We start from the raw sequence: 21,892 nt of genomic DNA, 5'->3' as shown, positions 1-21,892 counted from the left end.
AGATGGCTTTGTATAAGAGGAAGGTTATAACCTGCTACTCTCCTCCTAGTATAGAGCTCTGTAAATGTAGAATTAAGAAGTTTGTATTAGAGAGTCTCAAGTCTTTCTATAACACTGCTAATCGAGGAGAGCTAAATAAACAGTGGGAAAGCACACTGGATGGCTAAGCAGTCAGAAGCTGTGTCTTCAAAACTGCTTCATGCAGCCTTGAGTCCGGGTTTGGCCAAGGAAATCTAAAGTGACTCTCTGCTCCTCAGTTTTATTTCCCTTCATAGCAGTATACTTCAGAAAGACAGATTTTGTTTTCTGATTTGTTTATGTAAAGGCAGTATGGTACAGTTCTTTTTAAGCTCATGTTTACTGTTTATTAAATGTTTCAACACAACTATCTCATGTAATTTTCACCATAGCAGAGCAAATGTTACGATGTGAAGTCATACCGACTCCAATTTGTGTCCTAGTTTCCCCACTTAAGGCCTGTGTGACCTGGGACAAATCCCTGGATTACTCTCAGCTTTGATTTTTCTCAGTTGCAAAATGGATGATATCAGCAAACTTGTTAGAATTATTGAGGTCCATTGTCTCTAAGGCACTTGTTACAGTGCTTGGCATGTGATCAGCAGTTTCAGTAAATGATAAGTTGAATTATTTTTTTCCAAATGTTACAAAATAGTAATATTCTGTGCCCTAGATTCTGAAGATGCTTAACAGCAACACAGAGAGCCCCTATTTGATATGGAACAATTCTACAAGAGCAGAACTACTTGAATTTCTTGAATCCCAACAAGAAAACATGATTAAAAAAGTATGTTATTGTTTCATAAATTTCTTGGGTAACTTTTATAAATATTCTCTGGAAACATAACTTAGTACTGACAAAACAGAAACGTATTTATTGTGTCTCCATTTGGTGTTAATCAAGTCTATAGGTTTTTGCCACCTAATATGTGGTCCATGTAAGAACCGTGTTCTTGTATTTAATGATACATTTGTATTTGTGGTTGTTACTGTTTAGTTTACATGTAGCTGCTTCCCATTGTAACGAATTTTTCTACCTAAAAGCACTCTTCTCTTCAGCCTCTTTTTTGAGTATATCAGAGTTGCTTTCTGGTATCAGAATTGAATGATTTCTCTTGTCTTGCCATCTTCTGGTGGAGAATCTTTTAAGCTATGAAAAAACAAACAAAAAACCCCAAAAGACTGTACTGTGCCCAATAAGGATAAGGCTTGTATAATCCACATACTAGATCGTTGAGACTTGATGAGTTAGCAGACAGTTATGTCTGTGTGTTTAGAAGTTATTATGCAATAAACACCACTGTTATGTCCTGAACTATTTAACTCATTTCATTAGTCACTCAGAACTCTACATAGATAGAAGTCTTTTGAAAATTGCAGAGCTGGGGAGAATAGATCTCACGTTTTTATACATCTCTCCTTTTACCAGAAGGGACATAATAGCATTTTCTCTTTGTTTAATACTTCACAATTTATTGTATACTTTTACATATGATTTCAGTCCAACTTAAATTCTGTGTAATTTCAACCTGAATCTTCATTGGGACTGTTTCTCTCCCATTCCTCTTTTCTGTCTTTTTCCTTTTCCTTAAATGGAAACACTTCTGTTTGGCAATCTCTGTAACAGTACCCTGTCTTTTTTTTATTCAGAGACTCTGTTTTCCAGCACTTTCATTCAGCGTGTTACTTTTTAAAGGCCAGTCCAAATGTGTTCATTTCTGAGCTCCATCAGTCTATAGCTGACTAGGTCAAATGTCTGCTGAGTGGAATGAGAAGAACCAAGTGTCGTATACTTGCTTTATAAACACTAGCTCTAAGACACTTCATTGGCTGACTTCTGTGATCTTTTGAAATCTTAAAATGGGTTATAGTATTAATCTTTGAACTAAAAAATAACATAACTCCATGCCTATTTCAGAGTTCATATTATTATAAACATTAATATTGTATTGAGTGCTATGATTGGTTTCCTACCATGTTTTTCCTCTAGAAAAGGAATGGATCTGTTAAGCTATTTATCTGTTATTAAATTGAATATGGTTAGATTTGTAAGCCAGACAGTAATGATTTTGATTTACAACTAACAGCTTGTTTTCTTTTTTAAAAAGGGTGATTGTGACAAAACTTATGGATCAGAATTTGTCTATAGCGATCATGCCAAAGAACTTATTGTAGGGGAGATTTTTGTTAGGGTGTATAATGAAGTCCCTACTTTCCAACTAGAGGTAAGCTCTGTGCTTTTAGTTTCGTGTGATACCTTCAGTCATTTGTTATTGAAAGCTGCTAGTTTATTCACTTCCCGGTGTGGTATTCAGAAATAATAAATACCTGTCCCTTGCCTAATGCTTCATGCTAACCTGGGTATGTGACGGGGTACCATTACAGGCCTCTTTATTTTGCATGTTGAAGAATTTGATTTTTGTGGATTCATGAATAAGAAGTTATTCCTCGCCCAGCTATTTTTTGTATTTTATGCATAATGCTTCCCAGCTGTGTCATGTGCATATGCCTTCAACTTACTAGTCTCTCCTGGAAGTGCAAGGTCATTTACACATTCACTCCATCATCCACCAGCTAGAAGTACTTCTCTGGCCAATTATTAGAGGACAATAAGGAAATACCCGTGGAAAGCAAAGAGACTTTTTAGAAAATGAGGTCAAACCATGTCATTTCTTGTGGTGATCCCTAATCACTTTGAGAAGCAAGTGAGTGTCACGATGACAGCACAAGTTACTTTTTTGGAAAGTGACAAGGAGGATTTTGTGGTTGGTTGCCATGTAAGGAGGGAAGAAGGGAGACTGTTTTAAAGTTTGTGCTTGGAAAAAAAAGGAATTTACTAAACCATAATATATATTTTTTATCACGATAATATATATAAACAGCTGTTAAGCAGAATTAGTTCATTTATTTGTGAAGTCTCTTTGAAAACTGTCCCTTGAATTGATATTCTAAGTATATATTTTTTAAAATATAAAAATATAACCAAACTATAGAAGTTACATATTGTACTATCAATTACTTTGATTTGTAAAGGGAAGAGATACTCTAATTCAGAATTGTTACACTAAGATCCTAATGGGAGTATATTAGATCTCTAATGTATTAGGACAAAAGTTAAAGGACACTTTTTTTTTTTTTAAGTTTGTTTATTTTGAGAAAAGAGTGTGCACACTGCAAGCGGGAGAGGAGCAGAGAGGGAGGGAGAGAGAATCCCAAGCAGGCTCCTTGCTATCATTGCGGAGCCTGATGCGGGGCTTGATCTCATGAATTGTAAGATCATGACCTGAGCTGAAATCAGGAGTCAGATGCTTAACTGCCTGAGCCACCCAGGCGCCCTGAAACACTTTCTAATGCAACTGGGTGTTGTCCCCACAACCCCCAATTCATAGATGTTCATGTGTATGTATAATTTAATCATTCCATAGCTTGAAGGTTTTGCCGGAGGGTGGGTGGGGGAAGGTGTTGCTCTGGAGTTTTTTAATGATTATTTCTGGGGGCACACGTGTTTGTAAACATTTCTCCACTTAATTTAGGTTCCAAAAGCATTTGCCGCAAGTCTTTTGGATTATATAGGCTCCCAGGCCCAGTACCTCCACACATTCATGGCTATCACACATGCTGCAAAAGTGGAGTCAGAGCAACACGGAGACCGCTTGCCAAGAGTGGAAATGGCTTTGGAGGCTCTGAGAAATGTCATAAAATATAATCCAGGTGTGTGACTATACCCTTGATCAGTAAGATCCTTAAAGTAGAAGGGCCCTAAAAATTCCCAATTTTATCGGAGAAACTCAAAGAAAATAGTATACTTGGTTATAATGTTTACTTGGTATAACATAACAAGAATTGAGCTCATATTTTTACCTATAAACAGTAGGATGGAAGGAGAGGTCAAGGCATCATGTTTAGAAGTATTCATATCTCTAAGAGAAAATAAGTCTTAATGAGTTGAAAAGGTAGAATAACTTTGATGGTGTAAAATTTCACATTGATGACATAAGTTGACATATAAGTGCTTAAATTAGATTTATTAATTAGGTGATCTAATTTGCCTTTTCTGCTACCTGACACATAGTTTTGAGAAACTGACTGAAGCTTTTGGTATATAAAAATTGAAATAAAAAAGTGAGAGTTTTCATTCTTAAATGACCTTAAGAGGACATTTCCAAAAATGTCTTGCCTGACTCCAGGGAGATGCATGCGTGAAAATCTGAAAGCGTTTTCTAACTTTGATAACAGATACGGAATATAAAACCTAAAACAATACAGATTCAACGTAAGTTACTTGAAGACCCCAAATCCTTTTTATTAATTTTTATTATTAACTTTCAGGTACTCTTTTGCTCTTTTCAGTATATATTATGATATAGTGATTTGAAAATGAATTTAAAAGCAACCTATTAATGGAATATTTTCAGACTCTTTTAATTCAAGGAGACTGAGTGAATTTTCTTCTGAAGTCTCAAAAAATTACAGATTACACCATATGTGTTCTTACTACCATATAGTAAAAGGAAAAATACACTGAACAAAATTTTAATGTTTAATGTTTTTGTTCTGTTAACAACAAGATGGTAGTAAGTATATGGGGTTGGGGTTTGAGGTGGGTGAGAAACGGAAGAAATACTATTCAGTTTTATGTATTTTCGCAAGTAGCCCTTTATATATGCATACAGGTGTCTATGACACCTCAACCAGCAGAGTTCCAATTCAGTCTAAAAACTAAAAGGCAAATGATGTCACACACTCCCAAAATATAATTAGGCAGAGGGGGTAGCTATAAGATCTAGAGGTAAAGAGTAAAAATACCACCTTACACCCTTATTTTTAAAGTTGTATTTGGAGTGTGTATTTGATATATTGTTTTTAGCCTGAGGGCTAGGGGTGTGGATGGAAATGAAAACAAAACAAACCTAAGAAATTCTGTCTTATTCTTTGCCTCTTAAGATTTACTGCTGCTTAGAGGAACTTCACTCACTTAATGATAGAAATGTTGAGGAAAGATGATCAGAGACTTAGAATTGCCAGTAAACAACAGTGTATATTGGCTTTCTGAAGGTCTGTCATTTAGAACATTGCTTAGAAATAAAAGATAAACATTTTTATTCTTATTCCCTAGGCTCTGAAAGTGAATGCATTGGACACTTTAAGTTAATATTTTCTCTTCTCCGAGTCCATGGAGCTGGTCAAGTGCAGCAGTTGGCTTTAGAGGTAAAAGAATTTTATATTAAAGCATGTTGCCTTTCCTACCAGTACCGTATGTGGTTTAGGCCTTAATTAATCACCATCTGAATTTGGAAGTTTCCATGTGTGTTATGTTTTTATTTTTTCATTTTGCTTATTAAGCCAAGTAAATATGGTCTTAAAATTTGAATTAGCGTATTCATTTTGAAGAGCAAACTGCACAGTGTTACTCAAGGTGCTTCCCTGTGTGGTCATTGTGTGTCATGCATCAGAACTTGGGATGCATTGTATAGTGTCATGCAGTGTGGGTTAAGGAATGGGCTTTACTGGAGAAGCTTGGAAGACACAGATGACAAGAATAGGGGGTAGGGTTTCCTTGATCTCCCAGTGTCCCCAGAGACCAGGGCATATTGCTGGCTACACACTGTAGGTTTGTGTTCAGAGGACAGATCCCACCCCCCCCCACCCCCACCCCCGCCCCTTCCCTTCAGTTGCTATCCCTTTTTGTGGATTAGTACAAAAGCAGCCTTTTCAGTGAGGGTTACAGACAAACAGCTGGGGTGTTAACACTCTTTACAGGAGCTGGTTAGGAAAGCCAGTTGCCCAGAACCTATGAGCCTTGGAGGTCCAAGAGAACTTGGAAACCCCTCCTTTAGGAGAGTCAAAGAACTGGTCCCATGGGAAGCCTGGTGCAGCCTTTTCCTCTGGGAGAAGCAGGAAATCCCTAGCTGTAGGGGGCTTATGGTCTAGGCAACCCAGAGTAAGCTCCCAGGATCATTTTTTTTTTTTAATTAAAAATTTTTTTTTTTTTTTAACGTTTATTTATTTTTGGGACAGAGAGAGACAGAGCATGAACAGGGGAGGGGCAGAGAGAGAGGGAGACACAGAATCGGAAGCAGGCTCCAGGTTCTGAGCCATCAGCCCAGAGCCCGACGCGGGGCTCGAACTCACGGACCTCGAGATCGTGACCTGAGCTGAAGTCGGATGCTTAACCGACTGAGCCACCCAGGCGCCCCTCCCAGGATCATTTTGTAACACAACTTGTAAAGAATACTGCTGTAACAGGTTTATGAGCAGTTTCTAAATTATTTGTAAAACGTGTTCTTAGATTGCATTTTGGTTTAAAGATTTTTAATAAAATAATACAAGTTGAATTGGTCAAAAAATCTTAAGCATGTTCCTCTACTTAATTCCTCCATGTACCTTGTAACTTTTTAAATGAACATTATTAAATCTAAGATCTGTTGGTTGACCACGTGGTTCAAGTGAAGCAAAATTGATCTTTACTATAAAAGTTAGACTTGAGAGTTCATCCTTTTTTTTTTTTTAATTTTTTTTAATGTTTATTTAGTGAGGGTTGTTATCTTCCTAACCACTCCCCTGCCCAGTTTTGTGATTGGAAAACATTGCATGAACCAGTATAGCATCAAAGACTTCTTAATAACCTCAAGATTTTGAATTGGTGCTAAAATATTTCTTTTGTTCAGTATTTATTTCTAAATTAATAGGAAGCTAAAGTACATAATATATATACGAGCATTAACATTTTAAGTTATTTCTCAAAAGATCAAAGTAATAAAGACATTCTTTTAAAATCAAACTGTTAAAAAATATTTTGCGGGTTACCTGGGTGGCTCAGTCGGTTAAGGCTCCGACTCTTGATTTCAGCTCAGCTCAGGTCATTTTCTCAGTTTGTGAGTTCAAGCCCTGCATTGGGCTTTGCACTGACATTGCAGAGCCTGCTTGGGATTCTCTCTCTCTCTCTCTCTCTCTCTCTCTCTCTCTCTCTGCCCCTCCCCTGCTTGTGCTCTCTCTCTCTTCTTCAAACAAATAAATAACCAGGAAAAGAAAATAAACTATTTTGTCCTCTAAACATTTTTTTCACTTTTGTGAAGCCTCAAATTTATTTAGGTCTGACTTAATTTGATTTAGGTCCAAAATTATTTCCCAAACTCTTAATATCCTGTTGATTTAATTTTCAGGTTGTGAATATAGTGACATCTAACCAAGATTGTGTCAACAATATTGCTGAATCAATGGTTTTGTCCAATTTATTGGCTCTTCTACATTCATTGCCATCAAGTATGTATATATATTCATGAATGGAATTTTGAAAACCACAGCATGGCCAACCTGTAGAGGGAGCAGTTACATAGATAATATAAAACTTCTGACAAAACACAGCCATGTTTACTTTGGAATCTCTTAAGTGGTATTTTTTATATTAAAGTTGTCTTCCTAACTATGTTATACATAAATAACAAAACTGTTTTGTATTTTCCATTTCGAAAGTTGGAGGTGAGAGAGGTCAAAAAGTAAAGAAAAATAACTGGGCTTTTCAGTTTTCTGAGGATGATATATATGTAAGTAATTGAGAATTGACACACAGTTTATAAAGAAACATCATTGGTCTTGGATGACAGGAAAAAAGTGCTTAAGATGAAAATTACCTTGTTTTCAGCTTAGAGTTCAGTCCTGCATTCCTGTATGAGATTAGTTTTTAAAAATATACCTATCTTGTTTCTTCAACACAGCCTGCACTAATATAGGCTCCTCTTAAATTGTGCCGTTGTCTAACATCGTGTGTATTTGTGCTTGAATCAACCTTGAGACTGCTTTTCAAAGACCATTGCACTATGACTCCAACATCACCACTAACAGAACATTACTCAGTTCTTTGCCAGCCTCTTGGAACCCATGTCACTCTTGGCTCATACCTGTCTTCCTCTGTGAGAGCAAGAACCTGTCTCATTCATTTAATGGATGCCTTGGTATCTTGCACACTTTAGGTGTTTCTTTTATATGCAGTGACTCGAATGGAGTCGAATTTCGATTCAATAATTTTGTTTAATAAATGACATTTGAAATAGTTCTCTAAAATGACAGCTTTTGAAAGTCATTTGCAGGTTATTTGTAGTCGGTTTTTCTTTTTTTTATTGCTTTTTGACTCTAGGGGCTATTAGATTTCACTCTCCTAGAGTCAAATAGCAAGGATAGACAGGTGCCCAAAGGGGTGTAAAGAGCTGGCAAGGAGGGTGGAGGCTGCAAAGGATGAGGCTGACACTGAAGCAACAATAAAAGCTGGTCACTGGGCTGGGCTGTGTTCACATACAGGAGAACAAACATTCAGAAGGGGGTTCCTAAGAGAAGCAACAATACATCATTGAAAATGCACCCCTGTTTAAACATAGTTTCAAAGGAAAACAAGTCTTTGGAGGGGACAGAGGGAGGCTAAGTAAACATTTCATGTATTTAAAGTCCCTTAGTAAACAGTGGAAGACAGATAATTAAGTCCAAAATAGAAATGACAGCAGAGTAGGCTGAGATTTCTAGGTGTCAGCTACTTTACCTGTAAGATTAAATGAGATAAAAATATAAAATTACACTTTCAAACTATGAATTCTGTAACATTCTTCATTCAGTGTAATTTTACATTGTTTGAAGTCACTGATTATTGTGGAGATTTAAGTATGATACCTTCTGTAGAACACTTGGGTCAGTGCCTGGCACAGAATTGATGCCCAATAAATGTCAGCTAATGTGATGATAATGCATTCCTTGAAATGTCTCTTACCCTGCAGGTCGTCAGCTTGTTCTGGAAACTCTTTATGCTTTGACCTCAAGTACAAAAATAATCAAAGAAGCAATGGCAAAAGGTACTGTATGAGGGCTTTCTCATCTAGTCCTGCTCAGTGATGATGAAGCTTATTTTGAACTGTTATGTGTAGTCTGATAAACTAGAAGAATGCTTTGGAGGGCTTACAATTAAAAAAAAAAAAAAAATCAAATGCATTAAGTTGAAATGAAGTTGAAAATGAATTCAACTAATCAGACAAGTCCTATTCTTTATAGTATAAATGCTAATCTTTTTTTTTTCCTTCATAGGAGCTTTGATTTACTTATTAGATATGTTCTGCAATTCAACACATCCACAGGTTCGAGCCCAAACAGCAGAACTTTTTGCTAAAATGACCGCAGACAAACTAATAGGTCCAAAGGTGAGCACAAAATGGGTCTTTAGAAAGAAATTGATTGTTAAATCTGTTACGTTGATACCGATTTCATGAAGTTTACCAAAGTATGACGTTGAAGATGAGGATATGATTTGATATGAAAGTTGGAGGATTGGCATACTTGGAATTGTTGCTCTGTATTACTACTTTGAGAAGAGTTACAGTTGGAGAAGTCTGAATTGGAAATGAGAAGTCTTAAGAGTGTGTTGGATTATGGTGATAAACTGTTTAACTTCCTTGAAGAAAGAACAAAAGTATATGTAAGTTATGACAAGATAATTAAGTTAGACTTTGACACTGTCAGGATTGGTCTGTGTAGCAGTAGCTAGTGAAGGGGAGATGGTGATCTATGTTCTTACCCACTCCACCACATCTGTGTTAGTAAGGATACACAGCCCTCAGGAAGTAAGTCCATACAGGCATGTGAGTGTAACAGCCTCTCCACTCTGCAGGGAGATCTTTTCATCCACAGTCTGGAGGTGACCAGATGATTTTTGGAATCATGGTCCAGTTTGTAGAGCAGGAACCTGTTAAAACAGTACTTCTAAAGAGAATTTGTCCAGACATAGGTGTAGTCAGTCTTCTTCTATTATTAACTTAGTTTGAAAAGAAGTAGTGCTCACTGAAGCGTTGTCTGTGCCAGCCCATGAAGCAGCACCTCAGTGAAATGTGTCTTGAAATAAAGGCTCCTGAGCCCTCACTCCTGGAGTCTGATTTTGCATCAGTGAAGTAATCTGGATTTAGTGTGTGTGTTGTGTGTGTGTGTGTTTGGTCTCCTCTCTAGATGTTGAGAATGTGTCACAGGGCCTGAAACAGCTTTACTTTGGGAATAAAGTTAATAGTCTGTCATCACAAGGGTTGATGAACTGAGGGGGATTACATTTGGATGTCTATTGAAAGGGCCCACAAAAGTATGAGTATTGGTAGTTAATTTGTTTTGAGAGAGAAAGAGCATGCTCACGGGGGGGAGGAGTGGAGGGAGAGAGAGAATCTTTTTTTAGTGTTTATTTACTTTTGAGAGAGGGCGCACAAGCAGGGGCAAGGAGGGGCAGAGAAAGAGGGAGACAGAGAATCCCAAGCAGGCTTCGTGCCATCAGCACAGAGCCCAATGTGGGGCTCAAACTCACAAACCAAACTGTGAGGTCATGACCTGAGCTGAAATCAAGAGTCGGACACTTAACTGACTGAGCCACCAAAGCACCCTCTTTTTAAATTAATTAAGTAATTAATTTTAAGATTTTATTTTTAAGTAATCTCTGTACCCAAGATGGGGCTTACCCTGAGATCAGCAGATGCATGCTCCACCTACTGAGCCAGCCAGGCGCCCCTAATACTTGAGCTTTCTTAAAGCTAGAGTTGTGTAGTACAGTGTTTTAGATAACGTTTTAGGTGTTTAAAATAAATACTGAAGTTGACTTTGAGCTGTTCAGTATCTTTTGACCTTTGAAATACATGAGGGACAGGGGCTCCTGGGTGGCTTGATCCGTTGAACACCCAATTTTGGCTCAGGTCATGATCTCATAGTTCATGGGTTTGAGCCCTCACACTCTGTCTCTCTCAAAAATGAATAAACATTAAAAAAAAAATTCAACCATATGAGGGACAAATTTTATCAAGTGAATATATTTATACTTAAACTTTTTGTATGGGAACAATACAAGTAACATCTCCTTAATTGAATGATTTGCAGGAAGATATTTTAGAACTGGGGTCAGTAAATTTTTTTCCCTTTTGGTTAGCAGCTTTATTGAGATAGAATTGATATACCATACAGTTCACCCATGTAAAGTGTACAATTCAATGGTTGTATTATATTTACAGATTGGGTAACCACAGTCAGTTTTCATTAACCCAGGAAGAAAACCTGTTGCCTTTAGCAGTCACTCTTCCTAGCACCTGGCAACTGCTAACTTAAATTCTAGATTTGTCTATTCTGAGCATTTGCATTTCATGTAAATGAAATCTGACAATATGTGTTCTTTCGTGACTGGGTTCTATCACTTATCATGTTTTCAAATTTATAACATTATTGCAAGTATCAGTACTTTATTGACAAATAATATTCCATCGTATAGGTATACCACTTTGCTTTTCCATGTATCACTTGATAGACGTGAATTGTTCCTACCTTTTGGTTGTTCTGAATAATGTGACTGTGAACATTTGTGTAGGAGTTTTCATGTGGGTATGTATTTTTATGTCTCTGAGAGTGGAATTTGTGGATCAAAGGGTAACATTTATTTAATTTTTCGAGGAATTGTCAAACTGTTTTCCAAAATGGCTGCACCATTTTACATTCCCACCAGCAGTTATGAGGGTTCTCATTTCTCTACATCTTATCTAACGTTTGTTTTTATTTTTTTTTTTAATTTTTTTTTTTAATGTTTATTTATTTTAGAGACAGAGCATGAACGGGGGAGGGTCAGAGAGAGGGAGACACAGAATCTGAAACAGGCTCCAGGCTCTGAGCTGTCAGCACAGAGCCCGACGCGGGGCTTGAACTCACGGACCGTGAGATCATGACCTGAGCCGAAGTCGGCCACTTAACCAACTGAGCCACCCAGGCGCCCCTAACATTTGTTTTTAGATACCTTTTTTGATTACAGCCATCCTAGTGGGTGTGAAATGGTATGTCATGATTTTGATTTGCATTTCTCTGGTGACTAATGATGTTTAGTATCTTTTCATGTGCTTATTGGCTGTTTGTACATCTTTTTTAGAGAAATGTCTGTTGGTTCACATCTTTTGCTTATCCCTTAATTGGGTCATTTGTCTTTTTACTATTGAGTTATAATTGTTCTTTATATATTGTGGATGCAGTCCTTACCAGATATATGGTATGCAAATATTCTCTCATTCCATGAATGTCATTCTGTTTTTCTTCATGGTGCCTTTTGTTGAAGTACAAAAGTTTTCAATTTTGGTAAAGTCCAGTCTCTCTCTTTTTTTTTTAAGTGTATTTATTTTGAGAGAGAAGAGGGTGTGTGAGCAAGTGGGAAAAGAGCAGAGAGAGAGGGAGAGAGAAGAGAATCTCAAGGAGTCCCCGTGCTGCCAGCACAGAGCCTGACACAGGGCTCAAACTCATAACCATGAATGAGAGCATGACCTGAATGGAAGTCAGGACTCAGTTGCTTAACCAGCTGAGCCATCCATGTGCCCCCTGTAGCTTGTGCTTTTGATCTTATATCTAAGAAATCATTGCCTATTCCAAGATTATAAATATTTATGGCTGTGTTTCCTCCTACTAGAGTTTTATAGTTTTAGTTCTTGGATTTATATCCTAGATCCATTTGAATTAATTTTTGTACATGGTGTGAGGTAGGGGTGGGACAAGTAAACTTTTCTATAAAGGACCACGTAAAAAATATTTTATCCTTTTTGGGTCATCCGATTTCTTTCACAAATACTCAGCTGTGCCCTTGTAACAGGAAAGCAGCCATAGATAGTAACTGTGTAAATGGTTGTGTCAGTGTTTCAGTAAACCTTTACATACAAAAACAGTGGCAGGCCAAATTTGGCTTTTGTGTGCCAACCCTAATTTGTGTGCCAAATAACTAAGTAACTTGGACATGACTTTGAAGGCTTATAGTCAAAGAATTTGCATTACAGAAATTGTTTTACTTACATGTTTAATATCAGTGAGTGGTTGCTTTCTAATTGAATTCTGTCATGATCAAGAAGAGTGAAATATGGCACAAAAACAGACACTCAGATCAATGGAACAGAATAGAGAACCCAGAAATGGACCCACAAACTTATGGCCGATTAATCTTTGACAAAGCAGGAAAGAATATGCAATGCAATAAAGACAGTCTCTTCAGTCAATGGTGTTAGAAAAACTGGACAGTGACATGCAGAAGAATGAACCTGGACCACTTTTTTACACCATACACAAAAATAAACTCAAAATGCATGAAAGGCCTAAACGTAAGACAGGAAGCCATCAAAATCCTCGAGGAGAAAGCAGGCAAAAACCTCTCTGACCTTGGCTGCAGCAGCTTCTTACTCAACACATCTCTGGAGGCAAGGGAAACCAAAGCAAAAATGAACTATTGGGACCTCATCAAAATAAAAATCTTCTGCACAGTGAAAGAAATAATCAGCAAAACTAAAAGGCAACCGACAGAAGAAGAAGATATTTGCAAACAACCTATCAGATAAAGGGTTAGTATCCAAAATCTATAAAGAACTTATCAAACTTAACACCCAAAAAACAGATAATCCAGTAAAGAAATGAGCAGAAGACATGAATAGACACTTTTCCAAAGAAGACATCCAGATGGCCAACAGACACATGAAACGATGCTCAATGTCACTCTTCATCAGGGAAATACAAATCAAAGCCACACTTACATACCACCTCACACTGGTCAGAGTGGCTAAAATGAACAAATCAGGAGACTACATATGCTGGCGAGGATGTAGAGAAACGGGTACCCTCTTGCACTGCTGGTGGGATTGCAAACTGGTACAGCCACTCTGGAAAACAGCATGGAAGTTCTCAAAAAATTAAAAATACAACTACTCTATGACCCAGCAATTGCACTACTAGGTATTTATCCAAGGGATACAGGTGTGCTGTTTTGAAGGAACTCATGCACTCCAGTGTTTTATAGCAGCGCCATTGACAGTAGCCAAATTATTGAAAGAGCCCAGATGTCCAACGATGGATGAATAAAGAAGGTGTGGTATGTATGTATAACGTGTGTGTGCGCGCATATATATATATACGCGCGCACACACACACAATGGAGTATGACTCAGGAATCAAAAAGAATGAAATCTTGCCATTTGCAACTATGTGGATGGAACTGGAGGGTATTATGCTAAGCGAAATTAGTCAGAGAAAGACAAATATCATATAACTTCACTCATATGAGGACTTTAAGGTACAAAACAGATGAACATAAGGGAAAGGAATAAAAAGTAATATAAAAACGGGACAAAACATAAGAGACTCTTAAATGTAGAGAACAAACATGGTTGCTGTAGGGATTGTGGGAGGGGGGGATGGGCTAAATGGGTAAGGGGCGTTAAGGAATCTACTCTGGAATAATTCTTACACCATATGCTAACTAACTTGGTTGTAAATTATAAAAAAATAAATTATAGAAAGTAAAATAAATAAAAGACATTGAAAGACAATTAGTATCCTGCATTGCCAAGACATTTGGTTCTATAGATACTTCTTAAAATTTAGTAAGTTGAAAAATCTACTTTTTATTTTATTTTTAAAAATAAACTTATTCATTTAAAAAAAAAAAAGTGAAATAATTCCTGGTGGATGTTCTCTATTATGTAACTGATAGTTTCCTTTAGTTCTTGGGTGCCTAGCAAGTTCAGAACTAAATTTGTAGTATAAATTTACTACATTGAATGTGTAGTATATCACTGTCAATTATAGAAAATTATTTCCTTTGTGGCTGGCTTTATATTAGTCTTCATTCAAATAAGTTTTTGACTCTCATGCCAGGGCCTGAAAATACAAGCAATGAGTGAGACAGACCAGGTCAGGGAAACTTTCCAGAGGATGAGTTTGAGCACAGGCTTGAGTGATATAAAGGAGAGAAAACCAAGTGAAGACCTCAGCAGAAAACTTCCCAACCTTCCTTTTCCCTCTATTATAATGCCTCAGTGTAATTTTCAGTGTGTGTGTGTGTGTGTGTGTGTGTGTGTGTGTGTGTGTGTGTTTTGGATGTATTATTTTTACTGCTTTTTTTAACGTAATCACTACACCCAATGTGAGACTCGAACTTATGACCCTGAGATCAACAGGTACATGCTCTACCAACTGAGCCAGCCAGGCACCCCTGTATTATTTTTAAAGCTGCATTTTAAGTCCTTTTCAGAAAAAGCCACAGTATAATATAAAAACATAGTATAGCAAAATAAATACACTAAAAAAGACTTGAAAGACACAAAGGCCACTTTGTGAGAAAAATGAGAAAAATGTGTTTGCAAAGGCAGGGAGCATGGGGCAGGGTTGGGGGGACAGGCCTGGAATACCAGAATAAGGGTATTCTGGGAAGAAGGAACAGTATGTGCAAGGCATGATCCAGCAAGGTGTGCCCTAGACACTACATGGGTCAGCAGTATTGAATTTCTTCAGGTATCTTAAATGTGAGACCGAGATGAAGTGAAACTGCATAGGTAAGTAGGAAGTCTTGTTAAAGTTACCCTTGCATAAACTAGGTTGGATCCCTTCTCCCACTCCAGAACTTTGGATAATAGTTACGGCCCAGATCAGTCAGCCACACCACAAAATACAACAGGTATCATATCCTAGAGAAATACAGAACACACCCGACACCAGTAGATCTCTTTTCTCTCTCAATCCCCCTGCTGTAGGTCCGCATTACGCTAATGAAATTTCTACCAAGCGTTTTCATGGATGCCATGAGAGACAACCCTGAAGCTGCTGTACATATTTTTGAAGGAACTCATGAAAATCCTGAGTTAATTTGGAATGATAGCTCCAGAGATAAAGTGTCTACAACAGTTAGAGAAATGATGCTAGAGTAAGTAACGCCTTCAGGTAAATCGCCAAAAAGGACAAATGTTTCCCATTTGTCCATCACCTCTCTAATATTTATTCTAACAATTGATGAATGTGCATTTTGTGACTGAAGTTTGATATTCTACCCTCTCACTTTCTTTTTCCCCAAGGCACTTTAAAAATCAGCGAGATAACCCTGATGTAAATTGGAAGGTAAAATATACTTTTATTCAGAGGAAGGAATTCTACATTTTATTGTATTTTTAGTTTGCTGTTTGCTGTTGTTTTTTAATTCCTACTGCGTCAGTTTGATAACTGTTAGACACTTTGTCATTAAGACACTTAAGAATTCCCCTGGGAAGTCACGTTTTAAATTTAGGAATATTCACTTTTTAAGTAAGTAATCAAAGTACCTTTTTTGAAATTTATTAAGGGATTATACAAAAGTATGTAATTTGATTATATTAATGACTATTTAATGGGATTTGCATTTTTTGTGTCATGTATGACTAAGGATTAAGTGACTTGATTATGATTCTTTCTTTCTTTAAAGTTGCCTGAAGATTTTGCTGTGGTGTTTGGAGAAGCAGAGGGTGAACTTGCTGTTGGAGGAGTTTTCTTGAGAATCTTTATTGCACAGCCAGCGTGGGTTCTAAGAAAGCCTAGAGAATTCCTTATTGCACTATTAGAAAAATTAACTGAGCTCCTGGAGAAGAACAATCCTCATGTAAGCTTCAGCCATCAGCAAAACATTTCCAGTAGTTTGCTAAATATACTGATGGGATTTCTGTTAAAACACCATCCTCATGGCCCATACATTAAGAATTGGTTACTTTTTTCAATACAGCAGCCAGGTTCAAATTCAGATATGCCGATTCATCTTATTTTTGGGGCATGTTCAAAAGTGAACATGGTTATTTCTGAACCAAAGTTGGAGATGTCTATATTGACAAATTGCTATCTCTGGCAAGTATAGAGGCTCTAAAAGAAGGTATCTGCAACTTCATCTCCAATGGTTATATTAGTTTAAGGAAAAACACAAACATTCGGTGCTCCCCTAGAAGTGTGTCCTGCTAGTGTACTTCACTCAGCCTTCCATATGTGACCCTTGTGAAAGACATTGATAGGAGAGTGAACCTAGTATCTGTGTTCAAAGGCAGAGGCTACAAGGTAAGCAGGAGTGAGAAAGTAGCCTTATACTACATAAGGTTTTGTTATTTAAACCTTTAGAGTAAAAATAATTGAGGTACGTGACTGTTGGCTGTATTAAACAGGCTGACTATGGAACAAGGTAATAAAGAGCCCAAGCTGTGTTATTAGATGGTCCTGGATCCCAGTACCAGCTTCACCACTGACTGGCTCTGTAACCTTGAACAGTACTTCGTGGTCTGCCTCATTTATGGAAGGATCACGACACCTGTCCCTAAGGCTGAGGTTTTAGTGAGTTTTGACATATGGAGAGTACTTAGAATAACGTCTGGCACATGTCAAGTACCTAGAAATTACTAGTTACTATCATTAGCTTAGCACAACTTAAAAAAAAGTATTATTATTTTGCCAAATGTTTACGTACATAACTTTTCAGTCTCATTTTCTGTTTACTAGGATTTTTGCTACGTAAATAGATTCCTAAAAAAAAAAAAAAAAAAAAAAAATCTTCAAAAAGCAGAAACTTAGGGGAAAACACAGCATTTTCCTCCCCTATCACCTTGGCTTTGGGGCCCATCCCAATTTCCATGTTTGTTTCAGATGCTGTGGGTGTACACGTCTGATAAAATGGGATAAGTTACAGGTTTTTTGCAATCCACAATAGAAAGTGCATTATGGCAGCCAAACCAGTTCAATAGGATTTTTTTCAATAGGATTTTTAATAGAACTAGGATACCCATTTCATGACTTCTGCATTCTCATGAACTATTGATGTTCCCTGATACTGACATTTTTATAACACTGACTAAAACTTTCTGGTAATAACTTTTGGGAGATTCTCTCTCAAACCTGCAACAGAAATGAGATGTGACCTGGCCCAGTGAAAGACTGCTTAGATTAATTAAGAGAACACATTCTTGGGTCGCCTGGGTGGCTCAGTCAGTTAAGCATCTGACTTCACCTCAGGTCATGATCTCATGGTTTGTGGGTTTGAGCCCTGTGTGGGGTTCTGTGCTGACAGCTCGGAGACTGGAGGTTGCTTTAGATTTCTGTGTCTCCCTCTCTCTCTCTCTCTGCCCCTCTCCTGCACTCTCTCTCTCTCTCTCTCTCTCTCTCACTCTCACTCTCACTCTCAAAAATAAATAAACATTAAAAAAAGATCACATTCTTAAAGTCCTTTGACTTTGAATTCATGCCTTTTTTCAAGATGGGAAGATAGTTGTTTTCTTAGGATTTGTGAATCGGTTTTAAAAAGTCAGCACGTAGAACTTGTAGATCTCTAGGGTAGAACACCAAATAGTTTCCAAGGATGTTTAGGACTTAACTTTGTCAGTATTTTATAGTTTGTTTCTTTGTTTTATACCCTCTAGGGAGAAACTTTGGAAACTTTGACAATGGCAACAGTATGTCTCTTCAATGCACAGCCTCAGCTGGCTGACCAGGTCCCACCATTGGGCCACCTCCCCAAAGTGATCCAGGCAATGAATCATAGGAACAATGCCATTCCTAAGAGTGCCATCCGCATTATCCATGCCCTGTCTGAAAATGAGGTAGTGATAAATCCAGTTAGTAGCTTACAAATTTGGAATTTATTTATGTTCCCTCTTTGTGATTAATGTACATTGCAGTACACATCTGCTTCCTACCATGTGCCTTTCTGCATGTGAACCAGTGGTATTGTAGCAACTCTTAAACTGGTTTAAATGATGTAATTAACAGGAGACTGAATTTGAGTTCATTATTAAACTTGAGCTGAATGTAGGTTTTTCATATATTTTATTATTGTATTTACTGTGTTTATTGTATTTACTTCTTTTTTCGGACACTTAGCTGTGTGTTCGAGCCATGGCATCTTTGGACACCATTGGCCCACTGATGAATGGGATGAAAAAACGACCAGATACTGTTGGTTTAGCCTGTGAAGCAATTAATCGAATGTTTCAGAAGGAGCAGAATGAATTAGTAGCACAAGTAAGTGACTTTCTAGATTCAGTACTATTTCAGGAAAACAAACATACCCAGGCAAATAGATTTTCACTTGTTTAGCACTCATTTGGTTTCTCTGACATAGGTTTGGTAAAGAGATCATTTGTGGGTTAATGCATGGATGATTTTATATTTTATATACAGACAGGCACATGCCTATATATATATATGCATGCATGCATACACACACACACACTGAGAAAGGTGGGCCAGCTGTCAGGAATCTTAACCAACTTCAGAGTACTTTTGTGATATTTAAGTTTTGAATTTTGGTTTTCTGCTAAGCATTTATTCTTAGCTTGCTTTGTCAAATTTGTTTCATTATCTTTGGAAAGATTCACTTTGTTTAGTGATTCCTTGATTCTGAAGTCATGTTTAAGAACATGCCAAGATTTCTACTGTTTTTTTTTTTTTTTTTTTTTTTCAAAGAGACTACCCTACCTAATGAAAATAAGACTTGGTGGGTATGAATGTAGTGTAGACAGACACTGAAGGAACAAAAACTATCACAAAACTGATCTTCCTAAAATATAACTCTAGCTGGGTTACTGTTCATTTTAAAAACCCTTCATTGGTTTCCCATTACCACCAGATAACAAAGTGACAGCTGACATCCTTAGCCTCAGTACAAGGCCCTGCATTTTTGTATCTGGTCCTCCTATTCTCCCAGCCCCTTTTCCTCCCCCGTCTCCTATTCCCATCCCTCATTTAGGCAGTTCAGAAGTACTGGGTACATCTCAAGGAGGTATTTGGATGCCCTGAAGTTCAGACTTATAATTGGCTGGGGAGAGGAGTTGTATTAGAAACAGCTTGAGCTGGTGCTACCACTTGATGGCTCTGTGACCTCAGGCATGACTCACAAACTTACATTCAGATTCTTCATCTGTGAAGTAAAATTCTAACTCCCTCACAGGGTTGTTAGGAGAACGGTATCTATAAAGGGAGGTATACTCACTAAATGTTAGTTACTTCCATCTCTTCCCTCTGAGTTTTAGCGTGGGTATTGAAAGTTGTGCAATACCAGAATGTTAACTAGCCTTTTTAAGACTGACAGGAAATGTATGGTAAATGCAAAAGTTGATGTTTTAAGAAAATGTGAAAAAAATATTAAGATACTTTAAATTTTGTGCCCATTACTATAGTGTCATAGAAGAGGCAGCCCAGTATAGTGGCTAAAAGCTCATGTTCTGCACTTTGTAGTTCCAGATAGAGATTGCATTGATGCCTGTTACCTGTCAACAGGTTTCACCCTCTGTGCATTGATTTTTCCATCAGTAATAATAGTAGTGCCTATGTCATTACATGTTGTGATGTGTAATGACACAACTAGATGTTTCTAGTCTGTAACATTTAGAACAGTTGATGGCATGAAATAAAATCTTCTTAAATAAGAGTGTCATTGGGGCGCCTGGGTGGCTCAGTCGGTTGAGCATCTGACTTCGGCTCATGTCATGATCTCGCAGTCTGTGAGTTCGAGCCCCACGTCAGGCTCTGTGCTGACAGCTCAGAGCCTGGAGCCTGCTTGGGATTCTGAGTCTCCCTCTGTCACTGCCCCTCACCTGCTCATGCTCTCTCTCTCTCTCTGTCAAAAATAAATAAACATTAAAAAAAAAAGTTAAAAAAAAAAGAGTGTCATTATTATTAGATCTGTAAAAGAAATCTTCATCTATGTTAAAATGAAAGACAGGAGGTTGTCTTCCAGGTATGGTTCTGGGAGTGAAATTGTTTCTTCAGTGTATGATTTACATTTTTTTCAGCATGTTTATGGTATGCTTTATATTTTCTTCTAGGCCCTGAAAGTAGATCTGGTCCCATACCTCTTAAAATTACTTGAAGGCATTGGTCTTGAAAATCTTGACAGCCCAGCAGCCACTAAAGCTCAGATTGTTAAAGCTCTCAAGGCCATGACTCGAAGCCTGCAGCATGGAGAACAGGTGAGTCTACACAGGGGTGACTTTGATTTGCTGGCTATGACAGGGTATTCTCCAAACCAAGGGTCTTGGCCATGGGTGATCTCTGCACCTCTCCTCATAGACTCAAGTAGTGACTTGGGGGGATTCTTTTTTTGAATGCTGATGGTATGTCGTACATTTCAGGAAGAAAAATGCTGAAATTCAATGAGCATTTAAAGCTGGTTTTAAGGTTAATGTTCAGTTCTAGCATGTGTTGCTGGATAGTGATAACCACATTTATTAACAATCCCATTATGCCATTTTGGAACATTGTTTTAGTTTTATCACCTTTATTTATTAACACTTAACAATGTGTGTCAGCTACATACATATGCTGATTTCAAGACAGCCCAGTAATTCAATTTTCCTCTTTGGTTTTATTCTTGTTGCTTCCGAGGAGTTCCTCATTCATTGTTACTGTCCAGCATTATCTAATGCTCTCTCGCTCTGTGTTTATTTAATTAAGGTGAAATTTACACAACATAAAATTAACCATTTTAAAGTGAACGATTAATTTGTGTTTAGTATATTAACAATGTTATGCAACCACCACCTTATCTGTTCCAAAACATTTTTATCACCCCAAAAGAAACATCTGTACCCATTAATCAATTACTTCCCATTTGTCCCTTTCCTCAGCCTCTGGCAGCCACCACTTTGTTGTCTGTGAATTCACTTATTCTGAATATTTCATATAAATGGAATCATACAATACATGATGTCTGGCTTCTGTCAGCATGTTTTCGAGGTTCATCATGTTAGAGCATGTATCAGTGCTTCATTCCTTTTTATGGCTGAAGTATTCCTGTATGTATATGCCACAATTTATACATTCATTCAGTGATAGACACTTGGAGTGTTACTACCTACTCATGTTCTTTCATAGGTTTAAATTGACTTAAAGTTTTCTTTTAGTGATTCCATTGTCTTTGTGTAAAGTCTAACTAAAGAAACATTTTTATGCCGTTGCCCATTCTATCAGTATCACCATTTGAACAATTTAATATTATTGAGATTTGAAGTATTGAGGATTATTGAGGATATTTGAAGTATTTGGGGGCTTTTTTGTGGGTGTTCTGAACTTGCCAAGCAGAGGT

At 37.4% G+C, this 21,892-nt stretch overlaps 1 protein-coding gene across 2 annotated transcripts in view; it reads left to right on the top strand.

Moving 5' to 3' along the window:
• The window catches only part of DNAJC13 (DnaJ heat shock protein family (Hsp40) member C13), a 132,405-nt gene that overhangs the window by 100,745 nt on the left and 9,768 nt on the right, over positions 1-21,892 (top strand). For both annotated transcript variants that reach the window (XM_078432334.2, XM_060638667.3), the window contains 13 exons: positions 692-805; positions 2,127-2,243; positions 3,552-3,729; positions 5,135-5,226; positions 7,182-7,281; positions 8,781-8,855; positions 9,085-9,197; positions 15,561-15,730; positions 15,879-15,921; positions 16,262-16,435; positions 18,228-18,407; positions 18,688-18,828; positions 20,634-20,777. In XM_078432334.2, the coding sequence (XP_078288460.1) occupies positions 692-805; positions 2,127-2,243; positions 3,552-3,729; positions 5,135-5,226; positions 7,182-7,281; positions 8,781-8,855; positions 9,085-9,197; positions 15,561-15,730; positions 15,879-15,921; positions 16,262-16,435; positions 18,228-18,407; positions 18,688-18,828; positions 20,634-20,777 (1,641 nt within the window). The remainder of the gene's footprint in view (positions 1-691; positions 806-2,126; positions 2,244-3,551; positions 3,730-5,134; positions 5,227-7,181; positions 7,282-8,780; positions 8,856-9,084; positions 9,198-15,560; positions 15,731-15,878; positions 15,922-16,261; positions 16,436-18,227; positions 18,408-18,687; positions 18,829-20,633; positions 20,778-21,892) is intronic.

The sequence above is a fragment of the Panthera onca genome, chromosome C2, assembly GCF_046562875.1.
Source record: "Panthera onca isolate mPanOnc1 chromosome C2, mPanOnc1 haplotype 2, whole genome shotgun sequence".
NCBI lineage: Eukaryota > Metazoa > Chordata > Mammalia > Carnivora > Felidae > Panthera > Panthera onca.
This window is presented reverse-complemented; position numbering and strand designations above follow the sequence as displayed.